Here is an 18,869-nt window from a genome sequence, read left to right as displayed (position 1 = left end):
AATATACTAACTACCTAATGTCTTCAATTTGACCAAAAGATATACCTGAACTGTGAATTAAATTTAACTTTATGTATTTATTTATTTACTCACTTTAAGTAAGCTTGATGCCCGCATGGGGCTGGAACTCACAACCCTGAGATCAAGAGTTGCATGCTCTACCGACTGAGCCAACCAGGTGCTCCTAAATTTAACTTTAATAATGGAGTTCTTGAATGTCCTTAATAATAACTTTGTGAGTGCTCAGATTTCTCTATCAGAAGACTCGAAACCTAGAATTGCAATGAACTCACAACCCACCAAGATTTTTCAGGGAATTGTTTGAAATTTCAGTATCTTAGTGTTTCAGGGAAAAGGAATGCTCTAGGATTTGGAGGTCATGAATGGTGTATTGTCCACCATTAAACCTCACCATTCCTGGTTTTAGGAACTGCTAGTCTCAAAATAATACCAATTTTAAGAGCATAAGTGGCACAGAACCCAGATGGCCAATTAATCGTAGCTGCTAATTTTGAATGATACTTTAATCAAGAGGTCTTCAAAAAAGGGTGTTCATTTCCACCATTTTTTTCTTTCATTTTTTCAATCAAAAATGTGTGTTATGTATTAACTGTGCCCAAGGCATTGTGCCTGGCACTGGGGATAGGAGCAAGAAAGAGATGAGACAGGGAAGGCTCCCCTCAAAAAGGTGACCATCCAGAAAGGGAAATTAGCTATGGACATAATTATAAATAATGTAGAGACTGCCTTACCTGTAGTAGGCACTCAACAATTGCTGAATTGAATTAACATCAGAAGAGATAAATAAAGTACTAGGGTAGCTCAGCGGGAGGGAAAGGGAAGAGGGAAAGTTTTCAGGGAAGCTGTTTTCTCCGAGGTCAATAACAAGAGTTTCCCCTGTACCCACACCTGGTGAGATTTCCCCCATACTCACACCTGGAAAGAGTATGATTAGAGAAGGGCCACAATCCTTGTCTCGCTCAAGCCTGGAGTCTCCTCCAGCCCTAGACATGGGAACAGTTGGCTACTTCAAGAAAATTCTTCAACAATCCATGTAGGGAAAAGAGATTTAAGATGATCTAGGTATGTAATCATTTTTATGAGAATTTAAAAATAAAAATAACAGTGAACTTAGACCCTAGGCTTTAGCATAGGAAACAACCATAAAAATATGCTAATGTGGGGGGCACTTGATAGAAGGTGGGGTTAGTTTATAAATTCTTGTTTTTTAAAACCAAGAGGGATAGCCCAATATGTGAAATATTTAAACAGAAATTTTCTGGAGAGATCAAAGAGGCAGTAAGAGAGTGAGAGGATGAGAGAGTGAGAGCAAGCATATCTAGGCTAATCCTGTTATTTTGTAAGTGAAAGAGATACACCTCAGAGAGGACAAGATCCCTGATGAAGGCCACACATCCAGGGCTGAGTAATCCCATACCATAATATTCACTCTTATTATTTCTCTCAATACTTCACTGAAAATAATAAGACCCCAATTGCTTCCGTTGATCTGAACTGACATTTCAGTGATTATGATAAAATAATGAACATTTTCCCCTTAAAATTATTGCTATATCACCTCCTGACATAATTTGTTCTTTACAGTGCTTGCAAAACCTTAATTCTCATTCAGATTCCTATCAGGATTAACTTAAGTCATTCCAAAAATACTGGTAGAAATAACATTTAGTCCTAAAGTAGAATCTCCAGAAATGCTGAACCTCTCATTCTTATTATAGTGTTAACTCTGGCTTAATTGGGTTCTTGTAGGCATATGTGAGCTTTCTCTCTCAAAAATGGAAAGACTAAGTCAGGCTATCTGCTAGGACAGTGCCAGGAAACTTGAGAGGAAATGGATTAAAAAAGGAGAAAACTTTTAGGGTAGAACCTATAAATTTGCCATTTAATTGAATAAGGGTAGAAGAAACAGACAAGAATCAGATTGTGATACCACTAACGGAAAGGAAGGAAAAGCTTAGTTGGGAAGACAATGGCATTTGAGGCCACGGCAATGCATGCAAGGGAGATGTTGAGAAACAAGAGACTGGGGTTCAGGAAGGAGGTCAGGGTGGCAGCATTAGCGACGGAAGTTAGGTTTTACTGCTGTTTGGTATTCACCACATGGAATGCTGAGAGATTTATCAGAAAATAAATTTAAAAGGGAGCATTGTGAAAGAAGGGAAATCTAACCAGGGGAGAAGGATGGGGTTGCAGCTTGGGACATGTAGAACAAAGCTGAAAGATAGTGTTTGCTGTTGCCCTGGGCATCGAGGAAAATCTGTCTGAAGTAAGGGAGGGCAAGGTGAAGCACAGCCTAATCCTTCCTGCAGGAGGATGGCAGAAAGCTGGCTCACACTCAGGGCCCGAACTGAAGAACAGGGATTCTCATGGGACCGATGCGCGGAGGGGAGAGAACAGGCAGCGGGGCTCCTGGGAGATCCAGGCGGAGGGATAACCGGCAAGAGTCGTCAGGAAGGGGATCAAGGTACTGTGCTCACAAAAGTAGCAGGAAATCCAAGAGAATCAAATCTTTTCCAGTGGCCCCAATGAACCCTAGCTTTCTGCAAGAGAGGAAAAAAAAGCAGGGAAAAGGCATAGCTAGCTGAAGTCTGGCCTTGTATCTGGGTCTGTTTCCAATAACAGGTTTCAAGATGTTCCGAACCACCATCCGGGCTCGGATTCAAGGCTAGAAAGATCCCTCGTATAAATCAGCTTTTAATATCGCTTTAAACCATCAGCTTTTAGTTTTCATGCTTTGTAGGTGACAAATGAGGAGTTATACAGTTGGAAACTGTATAGCTGATAGCCCAGAAGGAAATAAAGCAGGTTGATAACTTAGATCACTGAGTCACATAAACACTAGGACTCTACCTGTAATTTTAGTCCCCAGAAATATTTTGGATCTGAAAACCAGAGCTTTGGGAAACCTCAAGAGGCCTATTTAAAATGCCACAACTGGGGCGCCTGGGTGGCTCAGGCTTCGGCTTAGGTCATGATCCTGGAGTCCCTGGAACGAGTCCCTGGATCGAGTCCCGCATCGGGCTCCCTGCTCGGCGGGGAGTCTGCTTTTCCCTCTGACCCTCCCCATCTCATGTGCTCTCTCTCTCTCTCTCTCTCATTCTCTCTCTCTCTCAAATAAATAAATAAAATCTTTAAAAAAATAAAATAAAATAAAATGCCACAACTAGGGACTGCCTGGTAATGACTTCAAAATACCAGGAGAACTCTGAAAGATCAGAAAGCACATTATCTTAGAAAGTTTATTAAAGATTAAATGGGTTCATGTATGTCAAGTGCTTAGGCCTGGCACACTATAAACCAATCAAATGTTACCTCCTACTATTAATATTACTTCACTATTACTTTCTTGAATTTTCCTTAAGTCACAAGAATAGAAGGACAAAATGTCAGAGGAAGGGACTTTCTTTTTCTTGTTTAGTTAACTCTATTTTTTTTTTTTAAAGATGAAAATGTGAGGATTGGAGACAGTACATGAGATATCCAGGCTCACAGAACTAGTGACTAGGTGGGAATTTATGTTACAGTAGTCAACTCAGTAACTTGGCACAATTTGTTTCATTGGATGTTGTGAGGTTGTTAATGAACGTTTTAGGTTCATTAAATGAATTCAATTTTTAATATGAATTGAGCCATTTCTTGACATGGAACATTGGTTTAGGCCTGATGCCAGGAGGAAACAACGACAGAGGGATTGGGAGAGGTGTTTGAATGAAAGGAGATAGAATCTCAGGTTGAGAGAACCTTCTCCTTCCACTGTTAGGACTCAAGAGCAAAGGGAATTTATATTGTTAAAATGAATTTGGCTATCTGGCTAACATCTTGGACACTTCAGACAGGAAATCAGAAAATTATGTTACTACGCTTGTGTAGGGCTTTTCCAATTAAAATGCATATGAGAATAGTAATATTTCAGTTAGTAATGTTTTGTGGTTGTCTTATGTGTGTGAATAGAAGAGCTGAGGAAGTAAAGGCCACTACTAGGCAATACTGATTGATTGCAGGGTATAAATCCAATGATGCTTTGAAAAGTAAATGCAGGGATGCCTGGGTGGCTCCGTCGGTTAAGCATTTGCCTTTGGCTAAGGTCATGATCTCATTGTCCTGGGATCCAGCCCCATGTCGGACTCCATGCTAAGTGGGGAGTCTGCTTCTCCCTCTCCCTTTGCCCCTGCTTGTGTGCTCACTTTCTCTCTCCAATAAATAAAATCTTTAAAAAATTAAAAAAAAAAGAAAAGTAAATGCATATAATCTACATTTGTGCATTTGATATTTTGAATATACCCATATTATAAGTACAAAATATGATTTGAAGAATGAAATTCTAAATACATAAAATACATTGTCACAGTTGGTCACATACATGTTTTAAATAAACACAGTCTATTATAATAAATGTGTGCACTTTAGAGGAAATAGCAATTTAATGAAAAATGAGAAATAAATGAAATGGCTTAAGTTAAAATGAAGTTAATAAGAAAAAAATTCAGGAAAGAAAAGACATTCTGAAAATTTTATGCTTCAAGAATATATAATTAATGGGTTTCTGGCTTTAGCTGATTTGAAAGTATAAAGGAACATTTTACTGTATAATCTTGATATTGTTTCTGGAAGATATCCTGCCTTTTTAAAATTCCACTTGACATTGGTGCCATAAAATGTTTTCTAATTGTCCCTTTGCATGATTTAGACATGGAAAGATGGAGGGCTAATGAAATTGTGTTTACAACTACAACAAAAAGTAGAGCTTTGCAGTTATGGCTCATCAATTTATGGTAAAGCCTCCTTGATTTCTGGATTTCATCCTCTTGTTCCTTCCGAGATTTATCTTTGATTTCCTTCTGGTAAATGTTTCGTTAAATGGGTTAATTATGGATGTTTATACTACAGAAGTTCTACAGAGGATGCTATAATTGCCCCAGGAATTTTCTTGTACCCTTATTATTCAAAGTTCTAAATTTAAAAACGAATTGCTACGAAGGCTTGGCCACAAGGTTGGTGGTATTATCCAGTAAGAAGGACAGCATGACTCTTTTAGAATCCAAAAAAGAAATGGGATTAGGGACTTAGGTGTGTGATTTTTGGTTGATTGAAACTCACCCTCAAGGGCAAACATTTAAAGGGCCAGTACACATGTATTTTGTACATTAGATATACCTTAGTACATTAACATCTTTGAAAGCCCATAGCTCTTGAAATGAGGGAAAACTAAAAAATACAGCAACCATATTAGAGCTACAAGGGCAAGCCTTCATGGTGTTTGATTCCCGACAGTCAGACATTATGAGGAACAGTGGGAATCTTAAGTAATCATAATTATGTTTCACATTGGCTACCTGGAATTCATTCTCATTTCAGAGTTTTAATCTGATAGAGCACTCTCATTAAATATTGGCATATATTTGGAGCTGAATATACTGCATAGTCAATACTACATTGACTTTATGCCAAGTCATTTGAAAAATTTTCCTTTCTATCAAAAATCTGAACTACAGATTTTAAATTCTTGGAGAGTTCCCATGAAAAATTTACATTGCGCTTTTTAAATGTGAGAAAGTTTGAAGTCTTAATGGCTTTTACTGCAGTATTAAAAAAATCTTCATAGAATTAAACACAGAGAAGAATTTCTCTTCTATCTTAAGTGCACACTCGTATTGCAGCTTGAATGTTTCATGAGTTCTGGCTCAAAAAAGACATGGCAAGCTAGAATAGACTCAACTACAGACTTTGTCAATTATTTGTTTAAAAATTTGGGCATGGAACTGGTAATAAGTAGTAATCCTGAAGACGTTTACTTATTTATCTGCTCTGACTTTAGGATGCCTCTTTTCTTCTTACCAAGTATGTTGAATGAACATCTCTAAAAAATGAATTCCCTACCTTGGTTTGCAAAGCAATTCCCTGACAAGCTATACTTTATTACTTTTAAGAGAAATAGAAACTGCAAAATGAACAGAACTGCAAAATCAATCTCTCATTTTCAGGAGGCTTGTGTAGCCATGTTGGTCTCTGCTGACTAGAGCACTGGCTCTTAAAAGAAGACAGACTGGAAGCTGATTTTATCAAATGTTGAAAGTCACCTTCTTTCCTCTCTTCCTCTTTCATTTTCTGTTCAGGTAATTTTGGGCATGTCTACTTCCTGGGCTAGGTTATGTAAAGCCATTCTTTATTACATTGTTCACATTGCTTGGCACAATACTTCCTACACAGTGGGCATTTAATACATATTTTCCAAACATATAAAGAGAAAATGTGATGAATATGATGCTATCAGTAAAATTTGTTCCAGTAAAATCAGTATTGTATACTGGAAGAAGCTCAAATAAGTCATTTAGCCTCTGTCAACAGTAGATAACTTGTGTGATATAAATGAGACTCTGCTTGTTACTTTTATTTCAGCCAAATTATGGAAGTTAGAGCCAGTCTAATCAACTTACCTTGTTTTTATTGGTTTTCCTTATTCTGTATAGTACTACTGTTTTGATTTGCAATATGTATTTACTCAATCTTTTATTGGTTCACTGTACTGAATTTCATAAATTGAATAAGATATGACATACAAAACCATACACATTTTAAAAAATTATTTTTTGTTGTCTTCTAATCAAATTGTATTAAAAAATCTTATTCTTCAGTAATTTCTCTGAACATTAAGAATTATGTGATTACTGACCCCTTCCCCCCACCTTTCCCCCAACCTCTCTGATGTTTTTGATTTTCAACCACCAAATAAGATCAACTAAAAAAAAGCATTAACTCATTTGACCTTGTTGGGAAATGCTTTAGTGGAATTTCCAAATAGCTTAAGTTTATATTTTAAGGGTCCCATACTTCATTGTAACCATAACAAAAATTTCTCACTCTACTTTTTGTAGCCTTTTTGGGAGAAATTTTTAAAAATTCAGAGATATGAATAGGACTCTAACACATTCCAAATGACTCATGATGATAATTATGAACCTGAACACTGTGGGATAAAGCTGTGGGCCCATTTAGATGCTTCTGTAAGAAACATTTCCCAAAGTGTGTTCTGTGGAGGTAATTGATCTTGTTAGTAAAGAAGGCTGTATGATTAAATATGTTGGGACATATAAGTTTGTAAGATTTCTCAGGTTCTGAAATGCTTAATACATTGTGAAATCCTGAAACAAAGGACAGAATCTGAGGTGGCTCCGAAACTTCGACTAAGGAATTCCTTTCCAAAAAGGTATCATAAGGGATGACATTGGGAAACACTATAGTCTATACTGAATGACTACTGTACTCTTTGAATTTTGTTTCTATCTTTTAAAGGAAGTTTCTCTCTCTTCTTGGACAATGAAACTGTCAGCTCTGACTCCTTGCTTCTGGCAGTGTGCCTGGATCTGAGGCTTTCCTCTTGGTGGTCTGGAAAGCTAGGTAAAAGATTCCAAGTATGAAATACAATCTTAAGAGTAAAAGGCATGAAATTTAGTGCATGGACTTTGTGACATTAATTATGGCTTCTCAGAAGCACTTTGCTTTGTGGTTGTTGAACAGATAAGCTTTAGCTAAGTAAGATAATACTGTTAGCAGCTAACCACACCTCCTGGTCATTCAAAGAAGCATAAAACTTCCATTCCGACAAGGAAGGCTTGATCTGGTGGTCAAATACAGATACAGTGCTATCTATCTGTATAAAGTGATTCAGGCATCTGCAGATATTTCATATAGACTTTGGGGAAATCTAAACTTTCTTCTCACATTCTGAGCCTTGAAAGCTGTATCTTAGTACTCCCCGCACCACCTTCATCCCCATGCCAAGCCCCCTGCAGGTTTCAGTTCTCCAACTCAGGGCAAAACCTTAAAATCCTAGGGTTTTCTTTTTTTATGCCTGTGATTTCCCTCTCCAGTATTCTCTCTTTGAACTCCACGCTCACTCATTCTGACAGGAGTTTCTGCCCTCTGCTCCTGAGCACTGCTGTCAGGCTAGCCCACAGCTAGTCCTCCTACTACTCACCTTTCTTTCTCCTCTCTGGTAAGCCTGGAGTACCTCCTGCTCCATCAAGACTAAGCTCTCTTGATAAGGTACTCTGAGCCAAACAACCTACCAAAAGCTGGCTAAAATTTCATAGACTTATTCATTCAGAGTGGGTTCTTGATTTGTCTATATGAGTTGAAGAACCAAGGTTTTTTAAGACTAGAAAAAAAGGGGAAATATCTGATTTGTTTGAATTAACAAATCTTTTGATTATTCAATTTGGTATCTTAGAGATATGGTCATCGACCAGGAATATATTTTGGAAAACACTTAAAATTATGGTACAGTAGAAGAGACCATGAAATAATCTTCAATTAGGTTTCATATTAGTATACCTTACATGAGAAAACTCTGTTTTGATAACTGGTAAAACCTGGATGTCATTAACAAGTATCTATAAATCATTTATTTTCTCTTCTCCTGCCAAAGTTAGGCTCCTGTCTGGGGAATGGGGTGGGCAGGTAAATGAAGAGGATAGGGTTTGACTACAGTGATATTATAGAATATTATGCTTATAAATATAATACATAATATAATGTATAGTATACTTATACAGATGAGCGTTAGGCTATAACTGTGAACCATGTTAACTATCAAGTACGATATATTCTTTTTTTTCAGTCTATTCATCTTTTCAACAGAGTAACTATAATTAATAGATTTTCTATATTTTAATATATTTTGAATTTAAAATGTATAATAAATTAGATTGAATTTTTTAACGGGAAAGAACATTAGAAAAAAGAAACTATGATGTTAAACCAACGAAATTACTACTTCAAAAACAGTCAAATATTGGCAAATTCACATGGTTCAATCTAATAACATTTTTTTATGATGCACGTGCTTACACTTGTTCTCTCTCTCTCTCCTGTTAGATTTGATTTTATGGAGGAGGGTGAGGCTGGGAGGGATCAGTTCTCCCAGCCTGGCGGTTGGCTCCTTTTCCACAGGGTCTTTAAAGCAACATGATTCACTAAACACAGTAGGTCATTTGAATATGTTCATTAATTATAGTGTATTTATTCTGGGAAAATGAACAGTAAAATGACAGAAACATCATGTGAATATGTTTTAACTAAGATTATCTCTTAATGCACACCTTTTTATGTAATTCCAATAACATGTTCATGATTCCATAACAGAGTAAGAAGAAAGTAGTGGGTAAAAAGTGTTACAGACAAAGAAAGAGAAAGCTCTTCTATAATAAATTTGGGGCTTGGGGGAGATTTGGGAAATGTGTATCTTTTTTGCTATTTAATGTCTCTTTTGCTATTTGCTGTTAACTGCCATCACTTAGGGGGCTCATATGTTGTTTTTGTTGTTGTTGTTTATTTCTTTGTTCCTTTTACCTTGATTTTCTAGGCTGTTACATTGTCATCAAGGCTTGTAAACAAATTTGCTCCGGTGAGGACATATTTTAAGGATCTTCTAAATGAGAGATAACTCATTTTTTCCAGTGTTCTTTAAATGAAGAGTCGATAGTGTTATAGACAAAAATATAATTTGCCCTCTTAGCATCTGATGCTGGCAATGATTTCAGTTTAGAATTAGCCGTTCTTATCTCTTTCAGAAAGTGTAATTGGCCACTTGTGCTTTTTAACTCATATGAGTGAAACTGTAAATATAGCAATTTATTTGATTACAGTGTATGTGCATTTTTCTTTTGCTGAAAATGGACTTTGATTTTATTGTACTAGATACAAATGAGTTCTAGAGCAAAAATAAAACGTTACATCTTTCATAGTCATTTGTGGAGCGAAGAGCCTACCTAGGTTGCAGCTCTTCTGCAGACTCGTGGCTTTTAACAGATTGGGTTTATAATTCCTTCCTATTTCTTGCATTAGGAATTGATTCCTCGGTGCACTTTGCTGTTGTTGTATACCTCTGAGGGACTAGAAATACTCAACCCTCATGTCCTCACATATAATCCTTCTAGAACCACAGTCGGAAAAGAGTATTCTAGCCCTGTAACTAGACACTAACTGAATTCTCATTTCCCTTCTGCAGGATATCTATATTCATCCATACTGATTATCTATCTATCATCTATCTATCTATCTATCATCATCTATCTACCATCTATTACCTGTCTATAGCTATATGAATACATAACATTTTAACATATAACATAAACATATTATATTATACACACACACACACACACACACACACTCTTCTGAATCCAGAGAGAAAAGTCTTTCTTTTGCTACCCCTGTCATGGATGAAGGCCACGCCCAACCTTGTCTCAAGCTATGGAAGGCTTCTCTAACCGGCACAGCATTCAAATAGATCAGAGATCTGAGATTAACTGGCTGCATTGTTTTTCAGACTCAGAGATTCAAAATAATTTTTTTGAAATTGAGTAGAGGAAAAAATTAGGCATTTCCTTTGCTAAACAGCAGCATTTACCAAGTGTTAGGGAATTACACTGTGAGTTTATTCTTGACTGTTTTTCATGGAAATTTATAAAATTATTGAACAGTTGAATTTTTAAGCTGAGGGGACCTCAGATATAATATAAACCACAGTTCATTTTACACATAATAATTGTGAATCCCATAGACATGATATAAAATGCTTAAGATCAAAGGGCTAATTAGGAGATAAAAAACACATAGAACTTCCATGACAAAATGGTAAAAATAAATTTAGATTATTTTATGGGTCTTTTTTATCTCAAGATTTTAACTCTAAAGATCAACTGCTGGCTTGGTCTTCTGCTTGCACGGAATGGACTCCAATCTGTTGGATGCTATTTCTACTGTGACATTGCCACAGGTTTGAGCAACCCATAGTCTTCAGAGAATTGTCATTTTTGAAAACTTGAGTTTTCATGAGCTTGCTAGTTTAAAATATTTCTGAGAATAAAATATTAAGGCTATATATACATATAATATATATAAATATATGTATATACGGTTATAGAGGGTTTCTACTTCTCTAGAACTTTTTGAAAGTGTTCAGTAAATAAAAGATAGACAATCTCCTCAGAGCTGGGTTGTGTGGGGTTCTTGCATTGTTGTAACTGTTTGCAGAGCTAGTCTAACTAGAAGGTTCCTTTCCCACATGTCCTCTCTTCCCAGTGTCCTTATATCTTCAATATATTATGTGGAACCATTTCATAATTGCTCCAAATGGTTAAATATCTGTAATGTCAGATAGTTCCAGCTAGCTATATAATGGGGAATTTCAGGGTCATAAGTCAAAATACTGAATCTTAAACAAATCGTTGATACTTAAGGGCCTTTCTCTGAGATGTAGGAAATGATTAAGCAAAAGTGGATTCAGAGAGAACAAAGAAAGCAAAATGGTTATACCAAGCATTTACTTAACTGTGTACTGGAATGACCCTTTTCTGTTACACAGAGCTTTAAGTTAGGGAAAAGGCCTTTCCATCAGAAAGTACATTTTAATAAGTCACCTTATATATAGTTAAACTTTTGTTCAAGTATCTGAGATGGGGGAGTAGGGAGATATAACCATGCATTTCACAGTAGTCAAAAAGTATAGCTTACTGTTGAGAAATTAAATAGGGACCAGTCCCTTCTTCCTCATCTAAAGTCACACAGATACCCTATTTCAGTACTCCATTACTCTTACTTATACCTGATAGCTATGCATAGATTCTTGTATGTTTCAATTCTTCTTATATTACCAATTACCATTATTCATATAAACAAAAATATGCAGAACATCTACCATGTGCCAAATACTGGAATATCTAGGATTATATCAGATTGAATTTGTTTCTGACTTGCCTTTTAACCCCGCCCCCAAAATAAAGGCAAATAAGAAATGTGAAAAAGGCTTATTGCCAATCATTTAATTCAAGTCACTCAATAGCATGGTTACATATCTGTTTTAGCGTGGCATTTGAAAGCACTGTTTTTTATCTCTCTTACCTGAAGGATCTTATCACCAGGCTGCAGCAGGTTGGATGCTGGTCCATCAGGCTGAACCCTAGTAACAAAGATACCCTATAAGTCAGAAGTAACAGAGGTTAGGATTGTATTATCAAGAACTAGGCCTAGTTAAAAAATTTTCATTCACATAGAAAACAATGAAAACAGATTAAAAACAGTTTACACATGTAAGTGTCAAAGATTATTATAGTATTTTTTAAGCAAAGCACCACTCTTCAAGTCAAGTTTAAGAAAAGCAACATCTTTACTTGCATAACAAAAGCTGATCTTGTTTTTAAAGTGCACTTATGATTTGTAAATTAATTTCATGGCATAGTCTTAATTTTTTGCTTAAATAATTTGAAATATGGTACTAAACCATCTTTTAATAATTCAGAAATCATCCTAAGTTATTCTTCACTGAAAATGTCTTCTATTTGACAGGTTGTAAATTCAGTGTACACTTTTAAAACCTTATCAGAATTATATATAGATACTGGTTTATTTCAATCAGTATTACTTTGTATATTACTGGAAATTTTAATATAAAAATGTATATGAAAAAATTAAACATAAGAAAATCCCAATATGCATTTTAAACATAAAGTTTCTGCCAACGTAGTTACAAATCCTGAAACTGATTTATTTTATAAAAAAGTCAAATTAATTTTGTTGATCATGTATATAAAGCAAGCATTTATTGAATGTCTACCATATGCTAGGACTCGATTACTAGTGTTATAGAGATATAGAGAATATAATTTTTGGCTTCAGTGAGCTCATAATATAGTAGAAGAAAAGTCAAGAAACCAACAATTCAAAAAATTAAAAATATAAATAATTTACATAACAATATGTATTAAATAATAAAGATGATATCTCAATAGAGTTGACATTATTTTTTTTAGTTCCTAAGAAGTATTAATCGAACAGAAGATAATATTGGAATGTCATTGCCTGTTATTTAGGAAATCATCTTATTTGTTGATTTGTAAATTTAACGCCTCTCACTTAAACCCATTAACCTTATGTATGTGTGTGTGAATGGTTTAACAAGAAGGTCCTAGTTGAAATACTTCTATGTGTGTTTTCATTTAGCATTTCAGATCTTTATGAAAGTTATTAATTTAAGGCTGTTGAATGATTTTTATCTTTATGATTTTAATCTGTTTTTCTTCCCATTTAAAGACGAAACTATGGACAGCCATCAAAATCCTTAGATAACTGCATAACTTTTAACCCGTAATGCAACTTCTAGAACTTATCTTAAGGGCATAACTAGACAAGTTGCAACATTCATTTACTAATACGTTCATCATAGTATTATTTGTAATAATAAAAGTTAAAAACCATACCTAAAAGTCTAATAACAGAGAATCGATGAACTAAATTACAGTAAATTCACACAATAGTATGATATGTGATCATTAAATTCCTAGACGGGAGTTACAGGAATATCCTAGTCCTTAGTGAAACAAGCAGGTTATAAAACATTATACTCTATGATGCTATTATTATGCTATGATACTATTTTTGCTGAAACATGTTTATATGCATATTTGTGTGGGAAAATATCTGGAAGGATATATTCCTAAATATTAATAGTGGTTATACTGGGGAATGAGACTTCATATGTACATATACACACATATACGTGTATATATATATATATTTCCTTTTTGCTTTATGTCTTTTCTAATTTTTCTATAATAATTATGTACCACTTATCACATCAAGAAAATAATAATAAAAACTTTAAGATTTTATTTATTTATTTATTTGAGAGAGAATGAGAGAGAGAGAGCACGAGAGGGAAGAGGGTCAGAGGGAGAAGCAGACTCCTTGCCGAGCAGGGAGCCCGATGTGGGACTCGATCCCGGGACTCCAGGATCATGACCTGAGCTGAAGGCAGTCGCTTAACCTACTGAGCCACCCAGGAGCCCAATAATAAAAACTTTAAAAAAATTTTTGGTTAATAGTGTCACTATTCAGAGTGATGCTCAGCTAGTTACTTTTGTCTATTCGGTTGGACAAATGGCCAATTCAAAAGGAATAAGAAAATGGGTTGGTTGAAAAGGACCGTAACAGAAGGCATGATGGTGAATCCACCAGACCAGGGAATGGCACTGGTTGTGAAAACAAGTATAATCCCCACAGCCCTTTACACACTGGGCACATAACACTCGTGCCATCAGTCCAGGAAACTGTATGTGCTTGGTCCTTCTGGTAGTCCCCCTCTTTGCTATCCGGGTCTCTGTACAACAGGCAGAATGCCCTTGCCCAAAATAAGCCACTACATCTCTGTGTGCTGGAGGTGAAGTTGTTCTTTTTATTCCAGCAGTCAATGTCTGGGCTACCTAGTTAATTTTGATTGCCTTTCTTCAGCTTATTCTATGGGAACCATTTTAATAATGTTTTCATGAATCCAGACCACAGGAGCTAAATTACCACCATCATATCTGCAATGCTAGAAGGAACTGGTAATGCTCCACAACCTGAATGCTGAAAGAATACAAGTGTAATGTACGTGGCAGGTTTAATTTCATCCATCACAAAGCTCTGTGGGATTCAACCGCTGTTCTGAAGACTTGCTGTGTTGCTGTTGTTGTTGTTTTTGTTGTTTTTAAAGTTTTATTTATTCTAGAGAGAGCGGGAGCAAGCCTGGGGAGTGGGGGGAGGGAGAGAGAGAGAGAGAGAGAATCTCAAGCAGACTCCCTGCTGAGCACAGAGCCTGACACGGGGCTGGATCTCACGACCCTGAGATCATGACAAGAGTTGGCTGCTTAACCGACTGAGCCACCCAGATGCCCCCTGAAGATCTGCTTTGAAGTTTACTCTATGGTGGCCTGAGTCTTCCAAAGCATTTATTGCTGCTTTCTAAAGCTTTAATATTTCTTTTCAATCAATACATTTCCTCAACTAAGAAACTGCTACTGCCCACTGGTATAGTTTTTTTTTCTATACATATACAGATATATCTTATCAGGCAGCATACTGACACATTAGTCGAAGCAGATAGAAATGAGTGTTATGTTTGATAAGGGTCTGTGGCATTCATAATTTATGGAGGTGGAATGTTTCCCAAAAGACTGCCTGTAAAGGCCAGTGCTCTGATTTTTCACTGTACTTATGTATATACATACAGCCATGTGAGAAAAATAACCCTGAACCCATTTTGTGGTATCTGTTATGATGAATATTGATGACTTTGGTACAGTTCTGGAAAAGCTCATGTAGTAATGTGTCAGTCTCCCTCTCAACAAATTCATTTTATTCTGAGATTTCAAAGAATACTTTGGCCCTGATGACAGAATTTGGTGAGGAATCAGACTATTTGTTTTCTGAACATTAGAACAGGAACTTCCCACTGGTTGGTAAAAAGCCATCATGTATGTATCAAAGATCCATATCATGACATCTGGTCAATTTTATAAGTCTGTGGAACGCTGTTCATTTTCTTGTAACATTTGGTTGAGTGTTAAATGTGGGACAAACTACCATGTAATACATTCAAAACAAACAAAACAACCTATACCCCTAAGGTTATAGCAAAACCATTTTGCCCAAGGAAGGAAAATGCCTCAGTAACTCTTTTTCAACAAGGCAGTATATATTAGTATTTTGTGGCTGCTGTCAAGTTATCATGAATTTAGTGGCTTAAAACATCACAAATTTATTATCTTATGGTTCTGTAGAAGTCCAAAACTGGTCTTACTGGGCTAAAACAAAGGTGTTGGTAGGGCTGCATTATTTTCTGGAATCTCTAGGGGAGAATCCGCTTCCTTGCTTTTTCCAACTTCTAGTAAATGTCCACATTCCTTGGCACATAGTCCCCCTTTTCCATCTTCACAGCGAGCAATTGTATTTATCTCTGACCATTTTTCTATATTCACATCTCCTTCTGATCATAGTCAAGAAAGATTCTCTATTTCTAAGGACCTATGTGATTAGATTGGAAGCCCACCTGGATCCAGGATAATCTCCTCATCTCAAGGTCCATAATTTTAACTCACCTGCAAAGTCCTTTTTGTCATGTAATATAACATATTCACAGGTTCTAGGCATTAGGATGTGGCTATCTTTGGGCGGTAGGGGGGTGGGGAGGCATTTTTTTCTGCCTTCTCTATAGTGTAAGAAGTAGGAGCATAGCTCTAGAGTTAGCCTGTGTTCACCATTCAAAAATTGGGCAAGTTAATTAACTTTTGTGTACTTAAATTTCCCTCATCAGTAAGATGGGTATAGTAATGGCAATACCTCATAGTTATTAGATTGAGTATATATATATACAGAAATACTTAGAACAGTGGATGGCATTCAGTGTAGTGTCAATAAATGTTACCATAATTATTGAAAATCTGAAGGTTGAGCTACAATCCAAGGTCTTTATATCCAGTAAGACCCATACTGAGAGTTTCTGAGTCTCTAATTGTTCCCTATGTATTGTCCAGAAATTCTTCTTTACCCTCAATCTGGAGTATATTGAAAGGCCAACATTTGTTATCTTTCCCTTGAATGCCCAGCAGATATGAGGATTTGCATCTCCTATTCAGGGAAGAGGATGGGAAGAAGGCTGGGAAGTCTCTACTACCTCATCTGTGGTTTTCCAGTGGTGGTTCTCAGTGGTAATGGTTCCAATTGTTGTTCGCTCTCAGTAGTGGATATGGGTCCCAACTAGAGGGCTATCTGATGATTCTTAGTAACTTTCAGGGGCTACTTCCTTTGGTATCTCCAAGTCAGGAGCATTAGCTCTTTACAATAATAGCTGCTAAAATCTAGTTACTGACTTATGTGTACTAACACACTGTCTGAGTGTGTTTTTCTAATGTCTGACATTTCATGACTAGCACAATGGTTTTCCCCTAGCACCACCTCTAGAGAGCATCTCACAACAGAGCAATAAAATACATACTGCAGCCTTTTCCAAAGAATATATGTTTGCTTTCCTCAGACACCGATATCTGGGTGTGCTTGAGTCAGACACAAACCCCCTGGACTCATGCATCACAGAGGGACCCACACACGTTTGCACCAAAGCTAATCTAGAGAGGGCTGGCCAGGTGCTGCTAATAGGGATGACCTGTTGCCATTTCATTTTTCTTCCCCATTTTTAAAAAACCCTGTCTTTATGCAAGTCATAGATGGTTTTGTTTTCCAAAAGTGTCCAGAATAGGTTTTTAAAAAAGTTTTAACTTTTCACAAGTAATTTTGAAAAGTAGTGAGTATGGGAGGTTTTTCATAGTGTTAAGATCTGACCTTGCCTTACTGATTACCTAGTCTATACACCTCTAGACATAAACTTTAATGGACTTAGAAAGTTAGTCTACAAGGCTAACATTTAATATTCTAACTTTAGAGGAGAAAGGTACTTTATATGGCTTTTTAATGATGAAGGTGAATGACTGTGACAGTCTCAGCTGTTGTAAATGTAGACCCCAAAATAGAACTTGTCTTAAGGGAACTGCAACTTCAATTTATGAAATATGCTTTTCTTTAAAATTCTGAAAAATCCTGGCTCTAGCTGATGGTAAGAAATTGGTTTCTAGGAAGGCTGTATCTCAAATAAAAATCACATACTCTTATCATCACAATTCAGAACACATTGGTTAAATATTATCGAGTATAGTCTTTTATGCTTTCATATAATAATGAAAGTTCAAAAAGTGTTTCTGGAGGAAAAACTGACTCATAAAGAAAAAACACAGCTATAGATTCAATAGATATTAAAGGTTTTTTTGTTTTTTGGGTGTTTTTTTTTTTGCCAAAAATGTGCAAATAATTTTTTTTTTCATGGGTTGGGAAAGGTTAATATGAAGCTATGTTGTAGCTCATGGAAGCAGAAGTACACATACACAATAGACTGCATTTACTTAACCCCTGTGATTAGTAGAGGACTTGACCCATCAAGGATATTAAGGTTTTAATCAGTAGTTCTCCTCTCTATGAATCAGAGTGTGATCACAAAATATTTTCAAACTAATTGTTGAGTGTCAAATCTTAGGCTTTGAACAATTTGCTATACCTTAACAACTGAGGAATCTACGTGTATCAAAAGAAGAGATTTATCCCTGGCCATTAGAAACTAAAGGAGAGTGGGGAGGAAGAGAGGAAGAAGAAGGGACATTGGCAGTTTGATATGATGCTTCCGTGTATTAATGAACTTTAGTTGACAAAACAATGAAATGTAAAATCCATAAGAGATGAACAGAAATAATTGTTTAGAAGCCTAGGAAATTTGACCCTCAAGAGACAGAGATATAAATATGCTACAACTGACCAAAGTCCTCTAAAATTTCTCAAAAATCTTATGCACAGATGTTTAAAGGAATAAACATATAGATGGTGTATATATTTCTTTATTAAACTCTCTTTCACACATTTTTAAATAATGTAAACATTAAAAAAGAAATCACTTGGCTACATTTGTAAAAGATTTATTAATCATTCATTGGAACAACAAGGAGACTGGTAAAACCCATAGAAATTGACTACATGATTGCAAATACCCTAATGGCAATATAATGGAGATGATCCTAATGGATGAACTACACATTGTTTGCCCTTTAGGCTTGCATCCTTCTTTTAGGTCATTTTAAAGGTTTGTTTAGTAGCCAAATTTAAATATATATATATATATTAACTACCAATATAGAGAATAAATATATACATTATATATATATATATGTTTAGTAGCCAAATAACACAAATATATATAGTTTTCAAGATACTGCTCTTCTGACTTCTAAAAGCAACCAAAAAGTAAGCTATTTATTCCTCTTTATTTGAGATTCCCATAAGAAATGACAAATTGACTACCAGAATATTTTTTATAGTTTCATGCTGATCATAATGCACTATTCTTTTTTGGGGGAAATTTGGATGTAAGTGTTAAAATTGTTTGGCTTTGGTTACTTTATAATTACAATTTTCCTTTTATTAATTGCTCCAGT

The 18,869-nt window shown here is 35.8% G+C and overlaps 1 protein-coding gene across 2 annotated transcripts in view; it reads right to left on the bottom strand.

Moving 5' to 3' along the window:
* Nucleotides 1-18,869, bottom strand: part of LRRC7 (leucine rich repeat containing 7) — a 939,042-nt gene that overhangs the window by 13,944 nt on the left and 906,229 nt on the right. For both annotated transcript variants that reach the window (XM_027572982.2, XM_027572991.2), the window contains one exon: nucleotides 11,923-11,997. In XM_027572982.2, the coding sequence (XP_027428783.1) occupies nucleotides 11,923-11,997 (75 nt within the window). The remainder of the gene's footprint in view (nucleotides 1-11,922; nucleotides 11,998-18,869) is intronic.

This window comes from Zalophus californianus, chromosome 4, assembly GCF_009762305.2.
Source record: "Zalophus californianus isolate mZalCal1 chromosome 4, mZalCal1.pri.v2, whole genome shotgun sequence".
In the NCBI taxonomy this organism is placed as follows: Eukaryota; Metazoa; Chordata; class Mammalia; order Carnivora; family Otariidae; genus Zalophus; species Zalophus californianus.
Note: the sequence above shows the minus strand (reverse complement) of the source record. Positions and strands in the feature narration are given on the sequence as shown.